Source organism: Nematolebias whitei, chromosome 23 (assembly GCF_014905685.2).
Source record: "Nematolebias whitei isolate Nwh7 chromosome 23, NemWhi1, whole genome shotgun sequence".
Taxonomy (NCBI): domain Eukaryota; kingdom Metazoa; phylum Chordata; class Actinopteri; order Cyprinodontiformes; family Rivulidae; genus Nematolebias; species Nematolebias whitei.
In genome coordinates, this window is record NC_056520.1 from 11,731,926 (window position 1) to 11,753,126 (window position 21,201).

At 40.2% G+C, this 21,201-nt stretch overlaps 1 protein-coding gene across 1 annotated transcript; it reads left to right on the forward strand.

Moving 5' to 3' along the window:
- Positions 1 to 1,619: 1,619 nt before the first annotated feature.
- slx9 (SLX9 ribosome biogenesis factor) lies at positions 1,620 to 17,836 on the forward strand. The gene is made up of 6 exons (XM_037696392.1): positions 1,620 to 1,914; positions 4,719 to 4,839; positions 9,972 to 10,040; positions 14,919 to 15,093; positions 17,025 to 17,090; positions 17,180 to 17,836. The coding sequence occupies exons 1-6, from the start codon at positions 1,726 to 1,728 to the stop codon at positions 17,304 to 17,306; spliced, it is 747 nt and encodes a 248-aa protein (XP_037552320.1). The 5' UTR covers positions 1,620 to 1,725; the 3' UTR covers positions 17,307 to 17,836.
- The last annotated feature ends 3,365 nt before the right edge of the window (positions 17,837 to 21,201 follow it).

A 21,201-nucleotide genomic window follows, 5' to 3' on the forward strand; every position in this document is an offset into this window, starting at 1 on the left:
AATTGACCTTAGGATAGTCAAAAATAGCTATAGCTTAGTGGTTTTTGCAGATATCAAGCTAAAATTTGGCGTGGTAGTAGTTGAGAGTCATTCACAACACATTCTGAGTGCTAACAGATCATAAGATCACCTATATACTGTAAATGTAAGGTTTTTGTATAAATGGCAGACGGCATGACTACAAATGAAAGTAATTTCAGCATTGTTGCTGCTGCAATATGTATTTCTGTGGTATGAGTAAATAATAGTTTCTGTATGTGTTTTGATATTTCTGTTTTTGTACACAAACATTAGTGTTTAAAGCACAATGAGCAGTTTGAACAATACGTTTTTTTTAAATGGACAGACATGTTATTTATTCATCACTATCAAAAGCAAATAAAAAACTGTATTCAATTCAGCGTACTGTAATTTTTACTTTTTTAATTAAAAAGTGTGAAATTTAGCAAAACATTCATATAGTTCAAATTAGCTATGCAATTAAATTAAAACTAAACAACAAATTTTCTTAAAACACTTGAAAAGTTGTTTCACGTTATTTAATTTCATTTTCTGTTGCAATAAGATAACACTAATAAATATTCATCTTTGTTTAATTGTTTTGTAATTTATTCACTTTTTAATTGAAGTATTCCTTACTTTTCATCATGTATGTTTTAAATAAGATATTTTTATATTTAAAAAACTATTGTTTTGCTTTCTAAGATAAACTATTTTACATTTTACACCTATAGAATATAAAACGTATAAAAGTAGTAGAATTAAAATGCAGAAAGTATATTTCTTTGGTTTCTAAACGGCAAATAAACTATTTTGATAAATTCAATGCATTGTAATTTCTTTGTATTTTGTAACAATGAAATTGTGTTTCATTAATCCACACATTCAGTTTAATTTGAAAAATAACAAAACGTTTAAGTTAACAAAATAGGATTGGTAAAGTCAATATTACCAATAAGAAAGGTTATTAATATAGAAAATTAAATTCATTTATTTATTTTAAATAAATCAACAATAATAAAACTAAATTGTTGTTTTGTTTTACTGTATTGTAAGTTATTAATTTAAATTAGTTTCCCTGTGTTTTGCACTTTAAAGTATTTTATATCAAATATTAAATGTATTTAATTTTATATAATTCATGTGATTTATCTGTTTAAATAAAGGTTGAATTAATAATTTCATATAATTAAACCGTTTTTCTTCTTGCTTTCTGGACTCAACAAATTTTATATATTTTTTTATCTCATGGGATACAAATAAAATAAAATAATAAAACAGAAAAGGTATTAAAGTAATTCCCTTACGTCATGTGGAACGTATTCTCTCATTTTGTTTCTACGGACGTATTTAGGCGTGACTCAGTAAAGTTATGTCAAAATTTTAGTTAGTTCCGGTTTATATTTCAAAATAAACCATGGAATAAGCTAAAACATTTTAAATAACTAACTAAACTACACACTACATGTGTTTTAATAGGTATATACAAACTAAATAAATACGAAAACGTCATCCAGGAGACGCTTTATAACTTATAACACTGACTTAAGTTGTTAAACTTAAATAAAGTAGGTGACGTAACCGCTGCAGAGAAAAACGCGAAGCAGCCGTTTCCGGTGGTGTAACGAGCTTTACGGATGTCCCCCACGTTGTCGGCCCTGCTAAAAAAAAAAACAACAAAAACACGTCGAGGTTTATTCAGCTATTCACTTCAGAGACAGAAACATGGTGGGGAAGATAAAACATGTCCGCCAGAAGCTTCACCAGGAGGCTGTGAAGCTCTCCCGGCCTGAGAGCTTCTGTCAGCCCGGCACTGCTCGGCTGCCCGACACTTTACTGAAGCCTCCATCACTGGAACCACAGAGGAAAACACCTGAAGAAAACATCCAGAGTCACTCTGAGGGGCCCAAACAGGTTCGTTTTATAACATTTAGACATTTTAAAGGGTGTTGATAGCTAAAATACCGACATAACTTTGGAATAAATCAAGCTAAGAGCTCACAGTTTAATGAATGAACTGTAAAAGAGATGTAACTATAGCTAAGGAACATCCGGTCAGTGGGTCACCATGGTAACAGTACGGTAGTCTGTCTGTCAGTCCCTGAGTGGACTGGAAAGTAAGCCTCAAACAAACAGGGGCGGACTTAGTTTTCATTGGGGTGGCTAAATCGATGTTCCAGTAAGGGGGGGGGGGGGGTTCACTGTCACAGGAAGTTGACTTTTAGCATGTATGCTAACAAATGTTTCAACAGTTGTACGCTACAAAATGATTTTGATTAAAATATAAATATATATATATATATATATATATATATATATATTTTAATGATACCAAAATGTCTGCGTTTAAAATGGTAAATCTGTGATTTTAATTTTTTTTTATTTTAATTTATCCTTATTTATTTTTTGTACTCAAATTATTCCCAATGGGGAAATACATTTTCTGCATTTTACCCATTGCACATGTGACAGTGTTGCCCCCCCCCCCCTCTAGGGGAAACACTGTGAGCACACATGTGAAGCAGTGGGCTACCATCTAAGCTAAATTTTGTGATAATTAACTTTGTGAATTTCCATTAAACAAAACAAAATGTTGCAATCCTTCACTAAAACTGGCATGCTTTCTACATATTTAAAAAAATATTTGTCACGAAACGTTCAGCAAGTGTTCTGTACTCGTTACATAATTCCTATTGATGCCACACACTTGTGTACTACATAAAGTGAAGTAAGATTTGATAATACTATTGAGAATATATATTTGATGTATGGTATTAACGCACAATTGCAGATGCCCCGATTTGTAAAGGTCGGTATCGTCAGAGAAAAACATCTATTGGTCGACCACTAATCATGTCAGTTCAGTCACGTTAAGTCCAATTTTCAGGAATTGAATCTACAGTTCACACGGACTCACCAAAATAGGACAATAAGAAATTGGGAAACATCGCCCGGTCCTTTGGGTCTCGATTCACCGAACTCCAGTGGCCTCCACAGTCACAGCCAGAGATTCACATCATGAACAACATAACGCTCTATCATGTCAGTATAGAACAGAATCTCGGAAGAATGTTTCTAAAAATTTGTTGAATACTTGACTAGATTAATTAAGGAAGTTTTGAAGGGGGTCACACACTCTGTATTAGCAAGTTGTACCTAATAAAGTGGCCGGTGAGTGTTTGAGCTGTTGTGCTTCACAAATGGTTGGCTTTTTTTTAATACAGTCTTTTGCTAATTTTGTCTATGCACCACTAGTCGCATCTAAACAGCATGTTTATGCGTATATTTTGCATGTTTTATTGACTGATCGGTGAGAAACGAGACAAATTGACCTTTGACCCCCATGTGAACTCACTTTGTAAGAAGGCCCATCAGAGAATGCGTTGTTCTCGGGAGATCTTTGGTTTTAATGTTGATTTCACGTTTTATCGAGTAGGGCGGCTGTGGCTGAGTGGTTAGAGCAGTCGTCCTCCAATACGAGAGTTGGGGGTTCGATTCTACCAGCAGTCACATGCTGACGTGTCCCTGGGCAAGACACTGACTGAACCCCTAAATGCCTCCGATGTGTGTCCCCATCAATGTATGAAAGTGATAAAGCTCTGATTATTCTTTGTATAGATCTAGTATAGAGCTGTATGAATGGGTAAATGAGGACGCAGATTGTTGTGTAAAGCGCTTTGAGTGTCTTGATCAGATAGAAAAGCGCCATGTAAGTGCAGTCCATTTATCATGTTTTATAGAGTCTGGACTTTCATCTTCATATGCTGGTTTGGGTTTTTAACATGTAAGAACAGGAACAAGCTCGGGGGATGGTCAGGATGTGCAAAACTGCTGGCATAGCCCGACAGAACCTCACTGACCTACACAAGGTGAGGTCAGTGAACAAGGCCAGGCTGATTCTGGCAGATCCTGATCACCCACTCAGGTTGCTTCTGTCTGGATGCAGGTCTCTGCAGCCCAGATGTAGAACAAACAGACGGAAAAACTCATTTATCCCTGTAGAGATCAGGCGTCTCAATGAACGGTGATGATTCACATATTGTTATTTTAGTGTCTTAATGTCTTGTCTAGTATGGATGGTTTATGCGTACTGACTGTGAAACAAATTGCCCCTTGGGTATAATAAAGATTCTTCTTGAACTCGAAACATTTAGAACAAAATTATATTAAAGGGGCTTCAATTAAGGGTGCACCGATTGCAGTTTTCTGGTCGATCGCCGATTTCGATTTTGGCCGATACCGATTTTTCAGTTTATTTATTAGCGACACTGTCAGGTGTTATAAGGTCACAGTGCACCTTCAATTTTCCAATCTTATTTTATTGAAAACCATACCCTTGAACAATATCCTAGAAACAATACAAACTTGTTTTAACTGGCCATGAGGTAATAGAAATAGAAATGAAGTTTAGACAATTGTTAAAACAAACAAAAAAAAAAACGGTAAAACCGGTTTCTCGTGCAAGTATCGGCCGATTTCCCCAAATTTAAGGAAATCGGGGACGATAAATTTATCGGCGCACCCCTAGCTTCAATGTTTTAGCTCCTTCGTTAATGAATGTTTGAGCCGAGCGATGACTAGTTTTCTATAAAATGAATCAATCGAAACTTATTCCTTTTAAATTGACAAGTAGGAAGTCACTTTTAAGAGTATAATACCAATGCGTTGAATAATGCACGGGATTGAAAGGTGTTTATTTGTGGGTATTCCCCTCCCAGGTTCTGGTTCAGAGCTCCCTCCCCTCCAGCATCTTTGCTGGCACTAAGATTTCTCCAGAGGCCCTGGTTCAAACCCTGAAGTTTGAGGAACTTCCACGTGTTGCCTTACCTTCTAAGAAAGGTAAGACTATCTGATGTTTACCTACTCTTTCTGATGCCTTGTTCCTTTACGGTTCTTTAAAAATCATTCAAAGTAGCGCGTGGCGTATACAGACATGGACAAACTTGTATGTTTTTGCTACATAGAAAGAAAAAAACCACAATGATGCCTGAAATATTTGAAACTGGCAACAGTACTAAAAACAATAAATTTACTAAAAACCATTTAATCAAAATCAGACATAGCTTTTGGATTTGGATTCGACAGAGTTATTAAAAACACACAAATGAGTGGAACTGGCTGGCCTTGACAAAAACTATGGTACTCTCCTTCCATCCGATCTGATAGGAAGAAACGTCACTCGGAAAGTTGTATTTCAGGGGTGAGAGGTGTGAGCGACCATTTTGTGTTGCTGTTGAATAAATAAAGATCCTATTATTATCTACTGGTATCTACAAACAAAGGAGCCACACAAAGAGAGGCGAAGATTTTTAAGGAAGCTTACTTGTAAGGGCAGACGGTCACGAAAACCGGCTTTCACAGATGTACAAAGGTATGTGCTTAGAGCCTCGTCGTTGAGAATCTGCACCGGACTGTGAGGCAGGAAGTGTTTTTATAAAACACGCTTAAGATGACCTCGGCTTCCCAGCTTACAGACTTGGAGGCATCCTTGGACAAGAGGAAAAACAACTCTTTAACTCACACACATTAACATTAGTTGGTGACAAACATCCATAAACCTATACCAAAATTCCCTTGACAGTCGCCTCAAGGTCCTGGAGTTGTACAGATCCTGTGGAGAGGCCAGAACCAGCAGAACTGGCCCTCTGCTGTCTTTATATTTCTTTGGCAGTGGCAGCAGTGTACCCGACTATTGGAAATGGTGGAAACAGACGAATAGAAGCAGGCCATCACTGTTTTTGAGAGGCTCAGTATCTTCAAAGGTCACAGGAAGTACAGTCATGGGGAAAAGACAATCCGATCTTCAGTTCAAGGTTTTATGTGTCAGGATCTAATAGAAATGCTCTGGTCTTTACCAGGTGCTTTAATTATTCAAATTTAACCAAAAGTGTACAAATATGCACAATGACTTCCATTATGTTTTTATTCATGAAACAAAAATTAAACCAAAGTCCACCCAAAACTCTCAGTCGTGGTTTTCTTTAATACATCTGTTACATGGTGGCGATGGACTTTTGGTCCACTCCTCTTTACACCTTTGCTTCAGTTCTTTTCAGGCATTTTCAGTCTTTTTTTCCTTATGGTCCCATTATGACCTTTAACCTGCAAACAGAAGTCTGAGATGGAGCTCATTTCTCGGCACCATCTAGGGTTCAAGTATTACTCCATTTGAACACCAGATGGTGCGCAAGATCCAAGCTGTGGTAAAAGTGCATCAGAATGCAGTTACTGGTTTGTGATCTTTTGTTCTCTCCACTTCTTGAGTTTGTAGTAGGATTCATTTTCAGCTTTCTGTAATGGCAGAAAACTGAGAAGAGATTTTCAGGAACGACCACACTAGACAGTAAAGGTAACATCTTCATTTTTGGAATGTGAAAGTGATGAATTCAAGGTTTTGAGTCGATAAGTCACAAGAACATTTTGATAAAAGAGGCCGGGTGCATTCAAAACAAGTATTTGGGTTTTAAAACTTTTACAATAAAAAATAAAAATAAAAAAAACCTTTACTATAAAGAAGGGGAAAAAATCTCAAGAAAAATGTCATTTAATAAGTATATTGCAAAGTAAATACTATCGTACTTGCCGTTGTACATGTCGCACCGCCGTATAAGTCGTATCTATTATGCGTCTGTCACCGCTGATCACCCAGAAACGTGGGGCCGGTGTCGTGCCAAAAATCGATTGGCTGCCAAATGGCGGCCGCGGGAGCGTGCATGGAACGACTTTAACAAGAATTTAACCAGATTAGCACTTAAAAATAGGGATGTGCGATATGGCATAAAATTCATATCACGATATGTATTGTGAAGGGTGGCGATAACGATATATATCATGATATGTTTTTGGTATAAAATTTGCAGTAGGAATGGAAAAAAAGTAAAGGGTGTCCTTTTGCCATCGTTTATTTTGAAAACTGCTATACCACAAAATAATCTCAATTAAGAAAATTCCAAGTCCAGAGTTTTTAAATTAAAAAAAAAAACATCAAGTATTAGGCTTCTTTCTTGTAGTGCAAAACAGTGCAAAATATATCAAATGTAGTTTTAGCCATATGTTTCAAACAAAATAATATGTTGTTAACTCTTAACAGTTTCCAGTATTCTCACTTAAGAAATGAACAGCAACAGATCAGCCAGTGCACGCTGAAACACTTCACCCTCCAACCCTCTAGTGGGCGTCTCCTTCCGCTTTAATGGAGAGCTGACACAAAATGGCGACCAGTTTCCTCTGTGGCTTTGACCAGAGGGTCTCGCAGTAAAATCACGCAACACAGAAAAATTGTGTAACAGCTGGTGACATATTCAGTAACAGCCATATGATACGCATAGCACTTTAACTTATATTAAATGAAAAGTGTTAAATGTTATTTATTAGCATTAGTCACCTGCGATGCTGTCTCACTTGTGGAGGCTTGTTCCAGGTTCCTAGCTGCAGTGTGGGATCCTCTGTGCTCTTGTGCATGAAGGACAGCCTTTTTAAGTTCAAAGTTTGTGTCTGTCCATTGTGCCGTAAGACTAATCATGCTAACGGGGCTAACACTACGTCCAAATGTCTGTGATAAAACTCACCCAACAAGTCGTGCTATCAGCTATTAGCTTCTCAATGACGTCGGAAATGACGGCTTGTAACTCGAGTAACGTTACGTCAGAAAAATATCTCGGACTGCGGACGATGTAGCGATGCTCAACATAGTCCATAAATCTTCGGAATCCGACATCCTCACCAACGAAAAACAAAACTTCCACACCGCCGGCATTTTGAATTTTCCTCTCCGCCGTGAGATTGGGTAGGCGCACGTGACGTCATCGCGTTGCGCTGCCGCCGCAGGCAAAGACAGCGCCTTTTATATCGGCGAGTTATTTTCATGGAATGGCCGATGTCTGATATTGAAATTTAACTTTAATATTTACCGATACCATGCCGATAATATCGTGCATCCCTACTCCAATTATTTAACAACTAAGAGGGATGAATACTTTTGCAAGACACAAAGTCATTTTGTTAGGCAACAAAGCAGGCAAATGCCAATGTAGGGTGAATATTTTGTGTCTCACTGTAAGAGGCAGGATGATAAAAAGTCTAATGGGACATTCAGTCCAGATTTATCTGGGTTGGGGAGGGAGTTGCCTCCATTCATCCGTAATCACAGCTATCCATTTCCTCTAGCAATGGAAAGATGATTCTCTCTGTGGGAGCACATTGGTGGTAAAGCACCCTTCCCACCTTCCATCCCTCCCCTCCCTAACATGACCCCCCCACCTGCTTTTGAGCGATTAGATTTCTTCACCTCTGCCCACATTTGTAGTCAGCAGCAGATGCCTATCTTTGCCTGTTCTTACTGCAAACAGCAGCAGAAACACTTCTGTTGTTTAGCACTGCGGTGGCAGATAAAAGCCTGCCGAGATCTCTGGAGTGCAGAGGCTACGGCCCGTTTAAATGGCTCCTACTGATACACCAGCAGATGTGCAAACAGAGAATCACCCCCTTAGTAGTTACGTTATTGATTACATTTTTTTCTCAAAAATTGTAAATTAAAGGATTCAGTCCTGTTGTAACAATGCAGCAGAGTTAAGTATGTGAGTTTTAGCCCTTGAAAAATAAACTTAACCTTAGTTATACACTGCCTGGCCAAAAAAACAAGTCGCCACCTGGATTTAACTAAGCAAATAGGTACGAGCCTCCTATTGGATAATTACTGCATGGGCGATTATATTTCAGCTGGCAACAAGTTATTTAACCCCAACTGGTGCAATGAGTTGCTTCTCATTTCTTAAACAATCAGGTCGAAAGGCACATGGCGTGGTCGTGGAAAAGATGTCAGTCTGTTTGAGAAGAGTCAAATCATTGGCATCAAGCAGAGAAAACATCTTGCAGAAACAACTAAAATTGGGTTAAGAACTGTCCAACACATTATTAAAAACTGGAAGGATAGTGGGGACTCATCGTCTTTGAGGAAGAAATGTGGCCGGGAAAAAAATCCTGAATGATCGTGATCGGCGATCACTTAAACGTTTGGTGAAATCAAATAGAAGAAAAACAACAGTAGCATTCAAGGCTGTGTTTAATAGTGAAAGTAAGAGCATTTCCACACGCACAATGTGAAGGGAACTCAAGGGATTGGGACTGAACAGCTGTGTAGCCTTAAGAAAACCACTAATCAGTGAAGCTAACTGGAAAAAAAGGCTTCAGTTTGCTAGGGAGCATAAAGATTGGACTCTGGAGCAATGGAAGAAGGTCATGTGGTCTGAAGAGTCCAGATTTACCCTGTTCCAGAGTGATGGGCGCATCAGGGTAGGAAGAGAGGCAGGTGAAGTGATGCACCCATCATGCCTAGTTAGTGCCGAATCATCAATGCAAGATCTTGGTGAAAAATTAATGCAACACTGGATGGAAATAGATCTTGTGACATTGCAGAAGCTTATTGAAACAATGACACAGTGAACGCATGCCGTGATCAAAGCTAAAGGTGGTCCAACAAAACATTAGTGTGTGACCGGTTTTTTTTGGTGGCGACTTTTTTTTGTCCAGGCAGTGTAGAAGGTGGGTGAAAAATACATTCTCATCTTTTGGTTTTGTTTTGTTTCCTTGCCTTTGTTTGCAAGTAATGGTTCTAAAAGCATTGAAAAAAATCAGAAAGCGTTGTTAAACCAAGTCCTAGATTTATTTATTAATCTTTACTTAAGCAGGCAAATCCCATTGAGATCACAGATCTCTTTTGCAAGCGAGGCCTGGACCTGAAGGCAGACTACCATGCACGCTTTTTGTCTGTGGGAGGAAACCCACGCAAGCACGAGAAGAACATGCAAACTCCACACAGAAAGACCCCAGGTCCAACGGGGGATTGAACCCAGGACCTTCTTGCTGTGAGGCAACAGTGCTAACCACTGAGCCGTCGTGCTGCCAGATGTATCTTCTGTGCATGATTTTAGCCTTGGATCGATGTGTGCTACCATTTACTCTTGTTTCCACAGGCACAGAAGAAAAGAAAATCAAGTCGAAGAAAGAGAAAATGAAGGAACGGAGAGAAAATTGGCTCAACAGTGAGTTTTTAATCAACACTCAGCACTTTGGGGAGGAATGTACACGATGCACTGTTGACATATGCTTCATACACAGCAGGAGAGTGTTTCATGTTCTCCAAAAACGGAGTCCAACTCCACCTTTAAATCACAAATTGAATTTTTGAAAGTTGAATCCTTGGATAATTACCATACCATACCATTTTATTCATTTATTCAACACCAGTTCAACAGCCCTAAATAGTGCAGACTACCACAAGTAGTTCAGTTCAGTTTATTTATGTAGAGCCAATTTACAACAAAAGTCATCTTAGGGAACTACACACACACACAAAAAAACCTCTAGTCTAAATCATAAATCCTATTCAAATATAGGTTAAAATCTAGTTAGTCAATTCAGTTTCTACTACAATGCAATACAGCAAAGTCCATGCTCAATAATCCAGGTATACAATGCAATACATTCACATACAGCACATTGTAAAAGGTCAGTTAATAACTAGCAGTTCAGCATATTGTGTCGAACCTTCAAATTGCCACCGTCCTTGACCCTGCTCTGACATGGACTTCATAGACCAGTTGCAGGAAAAAACAAAAACAAATGTTGCATAAATTAACTAAATGGGAAACTGTTTGGCAGGGCTCTCATGGTATTTTATTTTTGTCGACTGGTGTTCGAGGAGGACGGGACGGAGTCACGTCTGTGTTAACCGCCTGCTAGTTTAGCGTTACGTTGCTGCCGGTTTTTATCAATGGGGAGGGATGTGGAGTGGTATGTCAGTAGCATTTTTGCTAGCGCGTTTGTATTCTGCCCCACGCTATATCAATACCGACAGTTGTTGACAGGGGTTTGGTAGGCAGGGCGCTTGGTTCTGTTGACTGGGTGGGGCGCCCCACTTGTATAATGGTAGAAGAAACACTGATGTTTGATGCCAATCTACCATCTCTCATCATAACCAAAAGTCCATACCTATAGTGAAGCATGGTGGTGGCAACATCATGCTGTGACAACGTTTTTCCATGAGCTGGGACTGAGAAACCAGTCAGAGTCAAAGAAAAGATAAATGGAGCAAATTCTTGAAGAGAACCTATTGGAGTTTTCCAGAGATTAGAGAGTGAACGGCCCTGGATAACCCATCCGAAGCAGCACAATCGGCTCTCAGTGACGTAGTTGTGTAATGAAAATTGTGTTATTTTGTTTTTAGAGTAGCTTTGTCCACCCCTTCTCAAAACAAGGCCTGGGCAGAACTTTTTCTCACAGGTGTATGCGCCAAGTATTGCGTGATTGGTCACAAGTTTGTGGGCGTGTTTGTCATTGAGCTCGAACATTCAGCTGTATGACAAAAAAATGACAACACTAAATTAGTCAAATGGCCCAAATCTCCTGGATGGAGATTGTGCAGACATTGTGCATTGAGAAGTTTGCCTGCTGAAAAGTTTGGCACTTTCTTCATGATAGATTTGTGGCCAAATGGTGGATGAAGGGACGGAGTGGAGACTCTGACAGGAAGAAACACATGCAATGACGTATACTGCAGCGGGAGGGGTTTCCCAGGAGCTCTGTGCCTGTGTCTCGTTGACTCTGAAAGGTGTGTGCGAAAAGGAACATGCGCAACTACATGACCGCGCATCAACTGTTCGGCTTAGGATGGAGTATGCTGGGCCTGTGAGATGTAGGTCTACCTTCCAGGAGGACGATGACCCTAAACACACCACTGAGGGACAACTAGTTAAAGGTCCTGAAATGGTTCAGGCAACTCCCAGACATCAATCCAACTGAGAAGTTCTGATTTGATTTAAAGACTGTTGGACACAAGCAATAAAAAATGGTCAAGATAGCCCAGATTATATGGACTAAGATCCTAGAGATGGACCTGAAAAGACTTTTCACTGGGACTGCTGAAAAAGGTGCCTTTACTTACTGTCTCACTGTATTGTTTGTCCTTTAGTGTTTTTTTCTCCATAAATTGACACTTTCTGAATGTATGTTTATTTTAATACTGTTTATCCACTCAAATGCTTGTTTTTACCACTGTCTTACCAGAAATCTTGGCAAATATAGCCTCCTTCATCATCCACTTTTACGGGACACATTTCTGTCGAGTGATAGACCAATTTTTGGATTAAGGTCTATTATTGTGTCTTTCATGCCTTCTCCCTAACACTGCCGTTATCGTCTCCAGTAATTGGCATGAAGCTTGTAACCGTACCCTTGTGCTGAACCAATCAATTCTTCAGTAACACAACACGTATCTTCTTCAGACATATAATTAGGTGCTAATGGCCGCTGTCTCAGTCTTGTTGAAACCCAAGCCCGGCTCCACGAATGACAGTTTTCAGGAATTATGGAGAAATTAGAATGACAGCTTATTTAAAATGTCCTCAATGTTCATGAAATGGAACAAAGCAAGTATTTGATGTTTATGTTTTGTGGTGAATTGAAAACCAAAGCACCGAACTGATGGCGTGGACTGATGTGAAATTAAAAGTTAGAACGTAATGACTTTATTTTTAAGGGTTCCAACCTTTTTTTCATTGGTATCAGCAATACCGCCATCTTTTTGGATCTTCTACCCTAATTAAACCTGAAAGAGTTGCCATGATGCAGAAAGTGTAAAGTAGTCAGTGATTTACGCTATATTCTTCTTTTCTTTTGTAAAACTTGACATATTGGAGCCATTCAAAAATCGTAATGTACAACAGCTTCACTCTGCAAGCTCAGCACTACGCAACAAAGTCCATGCTCAATAATCCAGGTATAAAATCCAACATTTTTCCGTCAGGTCATCTGGACAGCTTCTTTTTTTTTGTGCTGAAACATTTCACCTTGGATCCGGAAGGCTTCATCAGTCAAGGAAACACACAACAAAACTGATTCTTCCTCCAACAGCTTACTCCAAAGTGGAACAAACCAGTTCTGCTTGTGATAAGATGGTCTCTTTGGTACGCCCCTCCTCCATTGCCAGCCCTCTTCCTTGTTGACTTCCTTGTCAAACTGGTTGAAAACAACAAAGTCAATGCTCAATAATCCAGGTATAAAATTCTATATAAAATATAAAAAGGAAGAGGGCTGGCAATGGAGGAGGGGGCGTACCAAAGAGACCATCTTATCACAAGCAGAACTGGTTTGTTCCACTTTGGAGTAAGCTGTTGGGGGAAGAATCGGTTTTGTTGTGTGTTTCCTTGACTGGTGAAGCCTTCCGGATCGAAGGCGAAGCGTTTCAGCACAAAAAAAGAAGCTGTCCAGATGATCAGCACTACGCAGTTTTGATAGAAACTTATGTCACAAAATACTCTGGATTATATAATAGAAGCTGGATTTTCATTCATTCATGCTGAATTGTGCATGTCACAAAGATCTGACCAAATTATCAGACTATTTTTTACTCAAAGAAACAAAAAATAGTCTGATGAATTGGCCTGTTTGGATCACTTTAAAAAATAGCTATCAATGCTTGCTCAAGATGAGAGTTCTGCGATGAAGTTAAACTCAAAGCATTCTGCTTCTCAGATAAATAGTGTTAAATTATTATTTTTGTATATGAATGTTTCTGTTCAGTGCCCTGAGATGACTTCTGTTGTGACTTGGCGCTGTCTAAATAAACTGAATTGAATGAATTTTTTCTATTGGTTTTCAAGGGGGTGGCATGGTGGCTCAGTTGGTAGAGCTGGGTGGGGGTGGGGGGGGTGCAATAGACAGGGCTCTTCCTTATCTAAAAAAGTTAAATCGGGTCCTCTGGACATTCAAAAACACCACACAAAAAAAAAAAAAAAATTGTTGAAACGTTTTGTCTTTCATCCGAAAGACTTCCTCAGTCTGAGGTGCTGTATTCAGCTCAGTCTTATAAAAGTGTAAATAAATAATAGCTATTTATAAGACTGAGCTGAATACAGCACCTCAGACTGAGGAAGTCTTTCGGATGAAAGATGAAATGTTTCAACAATTTTTTTTTTTTTGTTGTTTTGGTTTTTTTGAATGTCCAGAGGACCAGATTTAACTTTTTTTTAGATTTTTCTACCTGGATTATTGAGCATGCATCAGGAGCTTTTCCTTAGTTTACCCATTTCCCTAAAGAAATTTGATGTTGGCCTACTTTGATGCCAAATGGGGGAGTCAAATTCAGATAAGCCACAGTTGTTGATTTTTTTTTCAGGCAGTCTGTTATTTCTCATCAGCCTTGAGTCCTGCTGGTACTTTTGATCCAAAATGGCCATATTTGTGGGCATTCCATTGGTCTGTGCTTATGAGCCCCCTCTAAGGTCGTCCCCAACATGCTGGCGAGTCCCAGAAGCCGCAGGTGGCTTGCGATTCTCACAAATCGCATCCATCTTACAGTTTAGCTCGTAAATCAGCTGATTTTGAGTGCTCGAAGCACGAACCAAACCTTCACACAGACGCAGCAGTTTTGCAATGGCAGAAACTGCTGCCGCCATCTTTTTCAATAGCCGATAACATAGGTGTCCTCCGGTCCCAAAAAGCAGAAACCCTGCTATCATGATTCCAATTATATAAACATCTTCAGCGTCCTCCCGAGACAATACAGAAAACATCAGCTTCCAAACTCCCCACAGATCCATGACGTATCCTGCCGCGTGTGTCTCAGCGGGGCATGAGGGCTCTCCAGGACCCTGTCGCTTTGTTGAAAATATTTTATCGATTGCGTTGAAAGTCCAGCTGATCAGATCCATGACAGTAGTTTTTTCGTTTCGGAAGATGTGTAAATAGAAGCTCCGATACACAAGACAGAGAGCAAAAAAGCAGGAGGAGGACGGGAGAGGGAAGAAAAGGCGTCCGCCTCGCACAAGAGCGAATGAGGAACATGATTGACATGACTGTGAGATTTACGTGAGATTTATGATCTTTATTGTGACTCATTTCTCTTCTGTGGCCTCTCTCAGAGATCAGCTTCATCAAGAAGGCCAAGGAGCAGCAGGAAGCTGAGGCCCGGCGACGGGCCACGCCTGTGGTGGGAGACATGAGGCCACTGGCTGACGCTTTACCGGAGCTCTGTCAGCTCATTGGCCCCACTGCCGCACCTGTTACATCCTGCCGAAAAAGCAGGAAAAACAAAACGTAAGTGCCAAATCATTACTCTGAAAGCCAACATCAGTTGTCAGAATGATCGCTCTTTATTTCTTGTGTCATCACAACTGAGTCAGAGAGCAGCGTCAAGGTTGGAAGCTGCAGCATGTGGAAGTGTTTCTGCCTGTGTGCATGTGTTGATTTTTGTCTGTTAGCAAAATATCTTATGAACCATATGATAGCTTTTAATTAAATATTTTAGAAAGTAATTATTTGATGTACCACTGATCAAATGGTGGACTCAACTCGATTCAAGATGGCTGCTACAGCCAGCTCACTTTTGAAAAAACAAAAATGGAAATAATTTGGTCGGTTTAACTAATACTGAGTTAAAATTTGGCGTAATCAAGTCCAACACATCTTCTGAGCACTACATATTGTGTAAGGTGTTTGACTAAAACATAGGCATTAACTATTTAAGTCAATGCCGTTAGCAAAATATCTCATGAAAAAAATCTAGAATTTAATTAAACTTTTACAAAATTATCATTGGATGCAACTTATTAACTTTTGGAGACAACCTCATCCAAGATGGCTGCCAAAGTTAAGTACAACATGGTTCATACTTCAGTATGAGGGTCGCAATTAGGTGTGAATTTGGTAGAACAGAAATTAATGACAAATGCAAAATACAGAAATACAACCACACTTAGTGGTGGGGAGGCTCCAAAGTACCAGGTTTTATACAACAAGATAAACATGTTCACTGTTTAAAAAAAGCATAAATTAAATAGTCATAGTTTTTATCCACTCTAAACTTTAATGTGTCCTGCAGAGCATGTGTCCACTCAAAGTTTGAATTATTGCAGAAGGATGCCTTGCCGCTTTAGAAAATAAACAAAAATAAAACACAACAAAAATCAAGGCAAGTTTGCTTTTGTTATTTTGACCAAAATACAATTCATTATAAAACTTGTTATCCCACAATGTGAAAATGCAAACGAAAATGCTAAAACGCGTAGTTAGCTTCTTGGCTAGCTCAGTGCTAGTGTGGGAAAATAGGCTAGGCATCAAGGAAATAATAGCGTTTCCCCTACCATTATATAAGCAGGGCGCATCGCTCTGTCAACAGAACTGACCCCCCCCCCCCCCCCCCCCAACCTCCCGACTCGACAACAGCCGGCACTGACGTAGCGCTAAGCTAGCCGTGCGAAATACAGATACGCTAGCTAAAAAGCTACATAGGTAATGCTCTGCTTCTCATGCTGAACCCTCTACAGCAACCCCCCCACCCCCCACCCCCCCGAAAGACACACATCTGGGCTGCGTGCTGTTTGTACTGAGTTTTTGAGCGGGGAGAGGGGGAGTTCGGTTAGGTAGGCGGGGCACTCGGTTCTACTGTTGACAGGGTGGGGCGCCCTGCTTGTATAATTGTATTGCAGCGCACAACACAGACGTTTCTCTCTCTTCACCCCCATCCCTCATAGACAAAAAAAAAAGTCACGGAAGAGATGAGCTCCCTGCCAAGGCAAGTAAACTAGGGGAAACACTGAATGAACTCATTTCACCTGCATGCTTCAAAGCATAAAATATTTGACATAACTGCTTGCCGTACATTCTTTCTTGACTTCTGCTGCCATCCATGATCACTAGGACTTAGCTAAAGATCAAAGTATGTTTTGTGGATCACTCTCAGCTCAGTGTCTGTAAATGGTTGAGTTGTGGCGGCCATCTTTAGTGGTATGTACAGACGAACAAACATTTGCAAAAACATAATTGCTCCACTTTCGTCGTCAGGCGATAAAATGGACACCTACTTCTAGTCCCAGACTGGAACCTGTTCAATGTACACCTCCAAATCATACTGTTTGTACCTTTAACATGTATCTGTCTAAATAATGTTGAACTAAAATCACAGCGTTTGCTGTTTATCAGTGTGTTCAGTTAAACAAACTTCTTTTTATTCTGTCCTGTCCTTTCAGGCCCGTGAAGAGACCTCAGCCAACTGACTTCAGTCAAATGAAACGGTCACAGAAACGTAAACTCCTGTAAGCTGCTACTTCCTGTTTGCTCTTTAACTTCACGAACGATCAGCGGTGAGCTCATACTTACCTTTGGTGTTTGTTCTGCCGCGCAGGGAGGCCGAGAGCAGTCGGTTCATCGATGCCGTGAAGATGCTCTCCTCCAGGAAGAACCCTTTGGTTGACATCGGGGAGCAGCTGAGGAAGAGGATGAGGCAGGAGGAAGAGCAAAGCTCTGGTTAACAACAGTTGAACTCAGACTGAAGTTCATCCACAGACATGAACAGTTTGTGTAGAAAACTTTTATATAGCCCAAAGGACGGCACGCCTGTGACCTGTCGGCTGAAGAGCGCTACTTGAAAACTTTGTGTGTATTCGTAAATGATGCCTGTAATTTATACCCTTGTAACGTTTTCTAAGATGCAAAATTTGTGTGTTTGGAAATGGGGCCTCATTTCTTTCAATATACACATTTGTTTTTAGTTGACCCCGAGTCTAGTGTAACTCTTTGCGTTTTCCATTCCAGAGAGGTAAGTGATAGTCAGTCTATCACCATGATAACAAACTCTGAATAAACCTTCTCCCAAGCAGGTTTACCGACAGTATCCCCGAGTTTTTACCAATCTTCTTCCAGGTGAAACATCTGCGCAACGAGTTGTTTATTTTAAACTTATCCAACAGGCCCAGAGTACTTTGTTTTTATTCTTCGATATGTTTCAGTCTGAATCACGCATTTATTCACAGACCAGTGTTTCCCCTACTATTATACAAGCAAGGCGCTAGGCCTGTCACGATAACAAATTTTGCTGGGCGATTAATTGTCTCATAATTGATTGCGATAAACGATAATATTGTTTGAAATTTAACAATAATTGTCAAATTTTAGAAGAAATGTTGATTTGTTTTGAGTGTAGTACCTTTTTTGACCACCTGATGACAGTATAAGACTGTTTGAATCGGAGGATGGGTAGTTGAGCAGCGTGTCTCTTTAAGAAAAATGGGAGGGAGGGCCCTTGACGTGACATGGGGTGACATGGCGGACGCTCGGTGATTTGAGCTCTTTAGCATAGCATTTTTCACGCACAGCTTTTAATAAAAAAAACAGTAAACAAGTTCTCAGCTTCTTTTTACGGAGAAAAACAACTTTTACGCCAATGCACGGGTTTCACCCGTGATTTTTGGAGCTCGACAAGCCGGAGGTTTATTCTCGAGGTCGGCCTGTTAGCTTATCTCGTAGATTAGCTTCTCAGCTTAGCTGCTTTTAACGATTCAAAAATGCAATTTTGGACAATTAAAACATATTTTATAGAGAAACGGGAAAGGGAGGAGTCAGTGAAGAGCACCGGAGTTGAGCCGTGTCTTCAGAAAGAGAGAGACACGAAGAAACGATAAAGCCGGTAAATGAAAATGAGGTTGATAATTTTAATTCATCAAGCGATTAATTGATTTATTGTTTAAAATTTATTGTCTACAAGGCGCCCCGCCCTGTCAACAGCTCAGAGCGCCTTGCCTACTGAACCGAACCACCACACCCGTTAACAACTGCCGGCACTGACGTAGCGCTAAGCTAGCAGCGCGCAATACAGGCATGCTAGCTAAAAAGCTAGAGGTAGCTTTCCGTTTCCCTCATGCTGAGCCATGTCCCAACCCCTCCCCCGCCCCTTGTAAACTTTCTGTACAAACTGCACGCAACACAGACGTGTCTCAGTCCCCCCCCCCCGTTGAAGAAAACCATGGAAGAGATGAGTGCCCTGCCGAGGCAAGTAATGTAGGGGAAACACTGCAGTGATAAATTTGTGCCCTTTTGAAAGAATTTACAAAGATGGCTAAAATAACTTAAAACGGATCAAAGTAACAAATTCAAAAGAGTTACGTATGTAAAACCAGTCTTTTGATATTTGGTTCAACAGAATTATTTTAAAACCAAACTTAATTAAAATGATCTTTGACTAAAAGGACGGTACTCTTGATATTTTGTTGCACAACTGTTTCAGGCGACCATTTCTGTAACTGAGACTTCTGCACCTGTCCTCGGGTATTCTGGTCCACTGCTCATGAACTAACTGCTCCAGCTGTCTCGGGTTTGAAGGGTTCCATCTCAAGATGTTTCAGCTCCTTCCACAGATGTTCAACAGGGTTTAAGTTTTAGTCCCAAGGTCTTGTTCTGAACCATTCATGGTATTTTTAGCTGTTTGTTTTGGGTCATTGCCCTGTGACTGAGACCAAGCCTTCTGATGCTGAGCAGCGCATTTTACCCCAGAATGCCTTGATATTCTTGAGATTTCATTGTAGACACCCTGTGTCGGATGCAGCAAAGCAGAACAGAACCGAGTCACCTTCAGGGTTCATTTTTGGCTCTGGACATACAGACCCTTTCCAAAAAATTAGAATATCATGGAAAAGTTGTTTAACTTCCATAATTCCATTCAAAAAGTTAATCTTTAATAGATGATAAATTCAGGGCCCACAATTTAAATGATTTCAAGTATTTGTTTATTTTTACATAATTTGGGCTTCCAGCTTATGAAACCCACGAAAACAGGATTTCAAAAAATTATACCATACCATGCCAGTTTATTTATAGAGCACTTAAAACAGCAACGAGGCCAACCAAAGTGCTGTACAATAGAAACAAACAAGCACAGCGGACAGGAAAACATAAAATAAAAATATAGATACAACAGAGAGCGAGGGACGGCAAGCCCTACACACCGGCGCCATCTTGGAAAAAAATATATAATACTGTGAAGACATCAGCCCACTACTCAGTTTTTGCAGATAAAAAAGACATTAGCATCACAACAAATCAATCAAAATATGGTACTTTCACAACAATATGTCAATCTTCAATACTTGGTTGGGAATCCCTTTGCCTTAATCACTGCCTTGATGCGACGTGGCATGCACCTAGCCTTTACATCACTACAGCATTGAGTCAATCAGCCTGTGGCACTGACTGGGAGTTATGGAAGCCCAGATTTCCTTGATGCTGTCAGCTCTTCTTTGTTGTTGCTCTGGTGCCCTTCATTTTCCTCTTGAGAATACTCCATAGATTCTCAATGGGGTTTAGGTCCGGCGGGTTGGCTGGCCAGGCAAACACTGTGGCATGGGCATCAAACCAGGTTTTGGTGCTTCTGGCGGCATGGGCAGGGGTCTGGTCCTGCTGGAAGATGAAATCTGCATCTCCATACAGATCCTCAGCAGAAGGAATCATGAAGTCCTCTAAAACATTCTGGTAGACTGTTGCAGTGACCTTGTATTTAAGAAAGCAGAGTTTACCAACACCTGCACCGGACATTGCACCCCAAATCATGACTGACTGTGGATATTTCACACTGGACCTCAAGCAGTATGGGTTCTGTTCCTCACCCTTCTTCCTCCAAACCCTTGGACCTTGAATTCCGAATGAAAGGACACTTTACTTTCATCGGAAAAGAGGACCGAGGAACCCAACAGTTGTAGCCCATCTCTGGCTGCGTCTGAATGTGGTAGTTTTTGAAGCTGTGACTCTCGCCTCATTCCACTCTTTCTGGATCTCTGCCAGATTCTGGAATCTTCTCTGTTTGATAATCCGCTGAAGCCCACGGTCATCTCTTTTGCTGGTGCATCTTCTCCTGCCACATGTTGCCCTTCCACTAGACTATCCATTGATATGCTTGGACACAGCACTCTGTGAACAGCCAGCCTCTTTAGGTATGAACTTTTGTGGCTTACCCATCCTATGGAGGGTATCAACGATGGTCTTCTGGCCAGTTGTTATGTCTGCAGTCTTCCCCATATTGAACCGAACTGAAACAATTGAACCAAATTGAAGCAATTTAACAACACCTGGGGAAACCTGTGCAGGGGCTTTGAGTTTAGTAGATGATTAGTGTCACACTCAGTTTAAAACATTCATGTCCTGCAACATTTGGGCTGATTTCTCCACGGTATTCAAATTTTTTGAATTCCTGTTTTCGTGGGTTTCATGAGCTGGAAGCTCAAATTATGTAAAAATAAACAAATAAATACTTGAAATTGTTTAAATTGTGGACCCTGAATTTATCATCTATTAAAGATTAACTTTTTGAACGGAATTATGGAAGTTAAACAACTTTTCCATGATATTCTCATTTTTTGGAACGGGTCTTTAGATCTG

Coding starts and splice junctions, on each gene's coding strand:
- slx9 (XM_037696392.1), top strand. CDS start 1,726: ATGGTGGGGAAGATAAAACATGTCCGCCAGAAGCTTCACCAGGAGGCT. Junction 4,840..9,971: donor TGCCTTACCTTCTAAGAAAG/GTAAGACTATCT, acceptor TTGTTTCCACAG/GCACAGAAGAAAAGAAAATC. Junction 17,091..17,179: donor TCACAGAAACGTAAACTCCT/GTAAGCTGCTAC, acceptor TCTGCCGCGCAG/GGAGGCCGAGAGCAGTCGGT.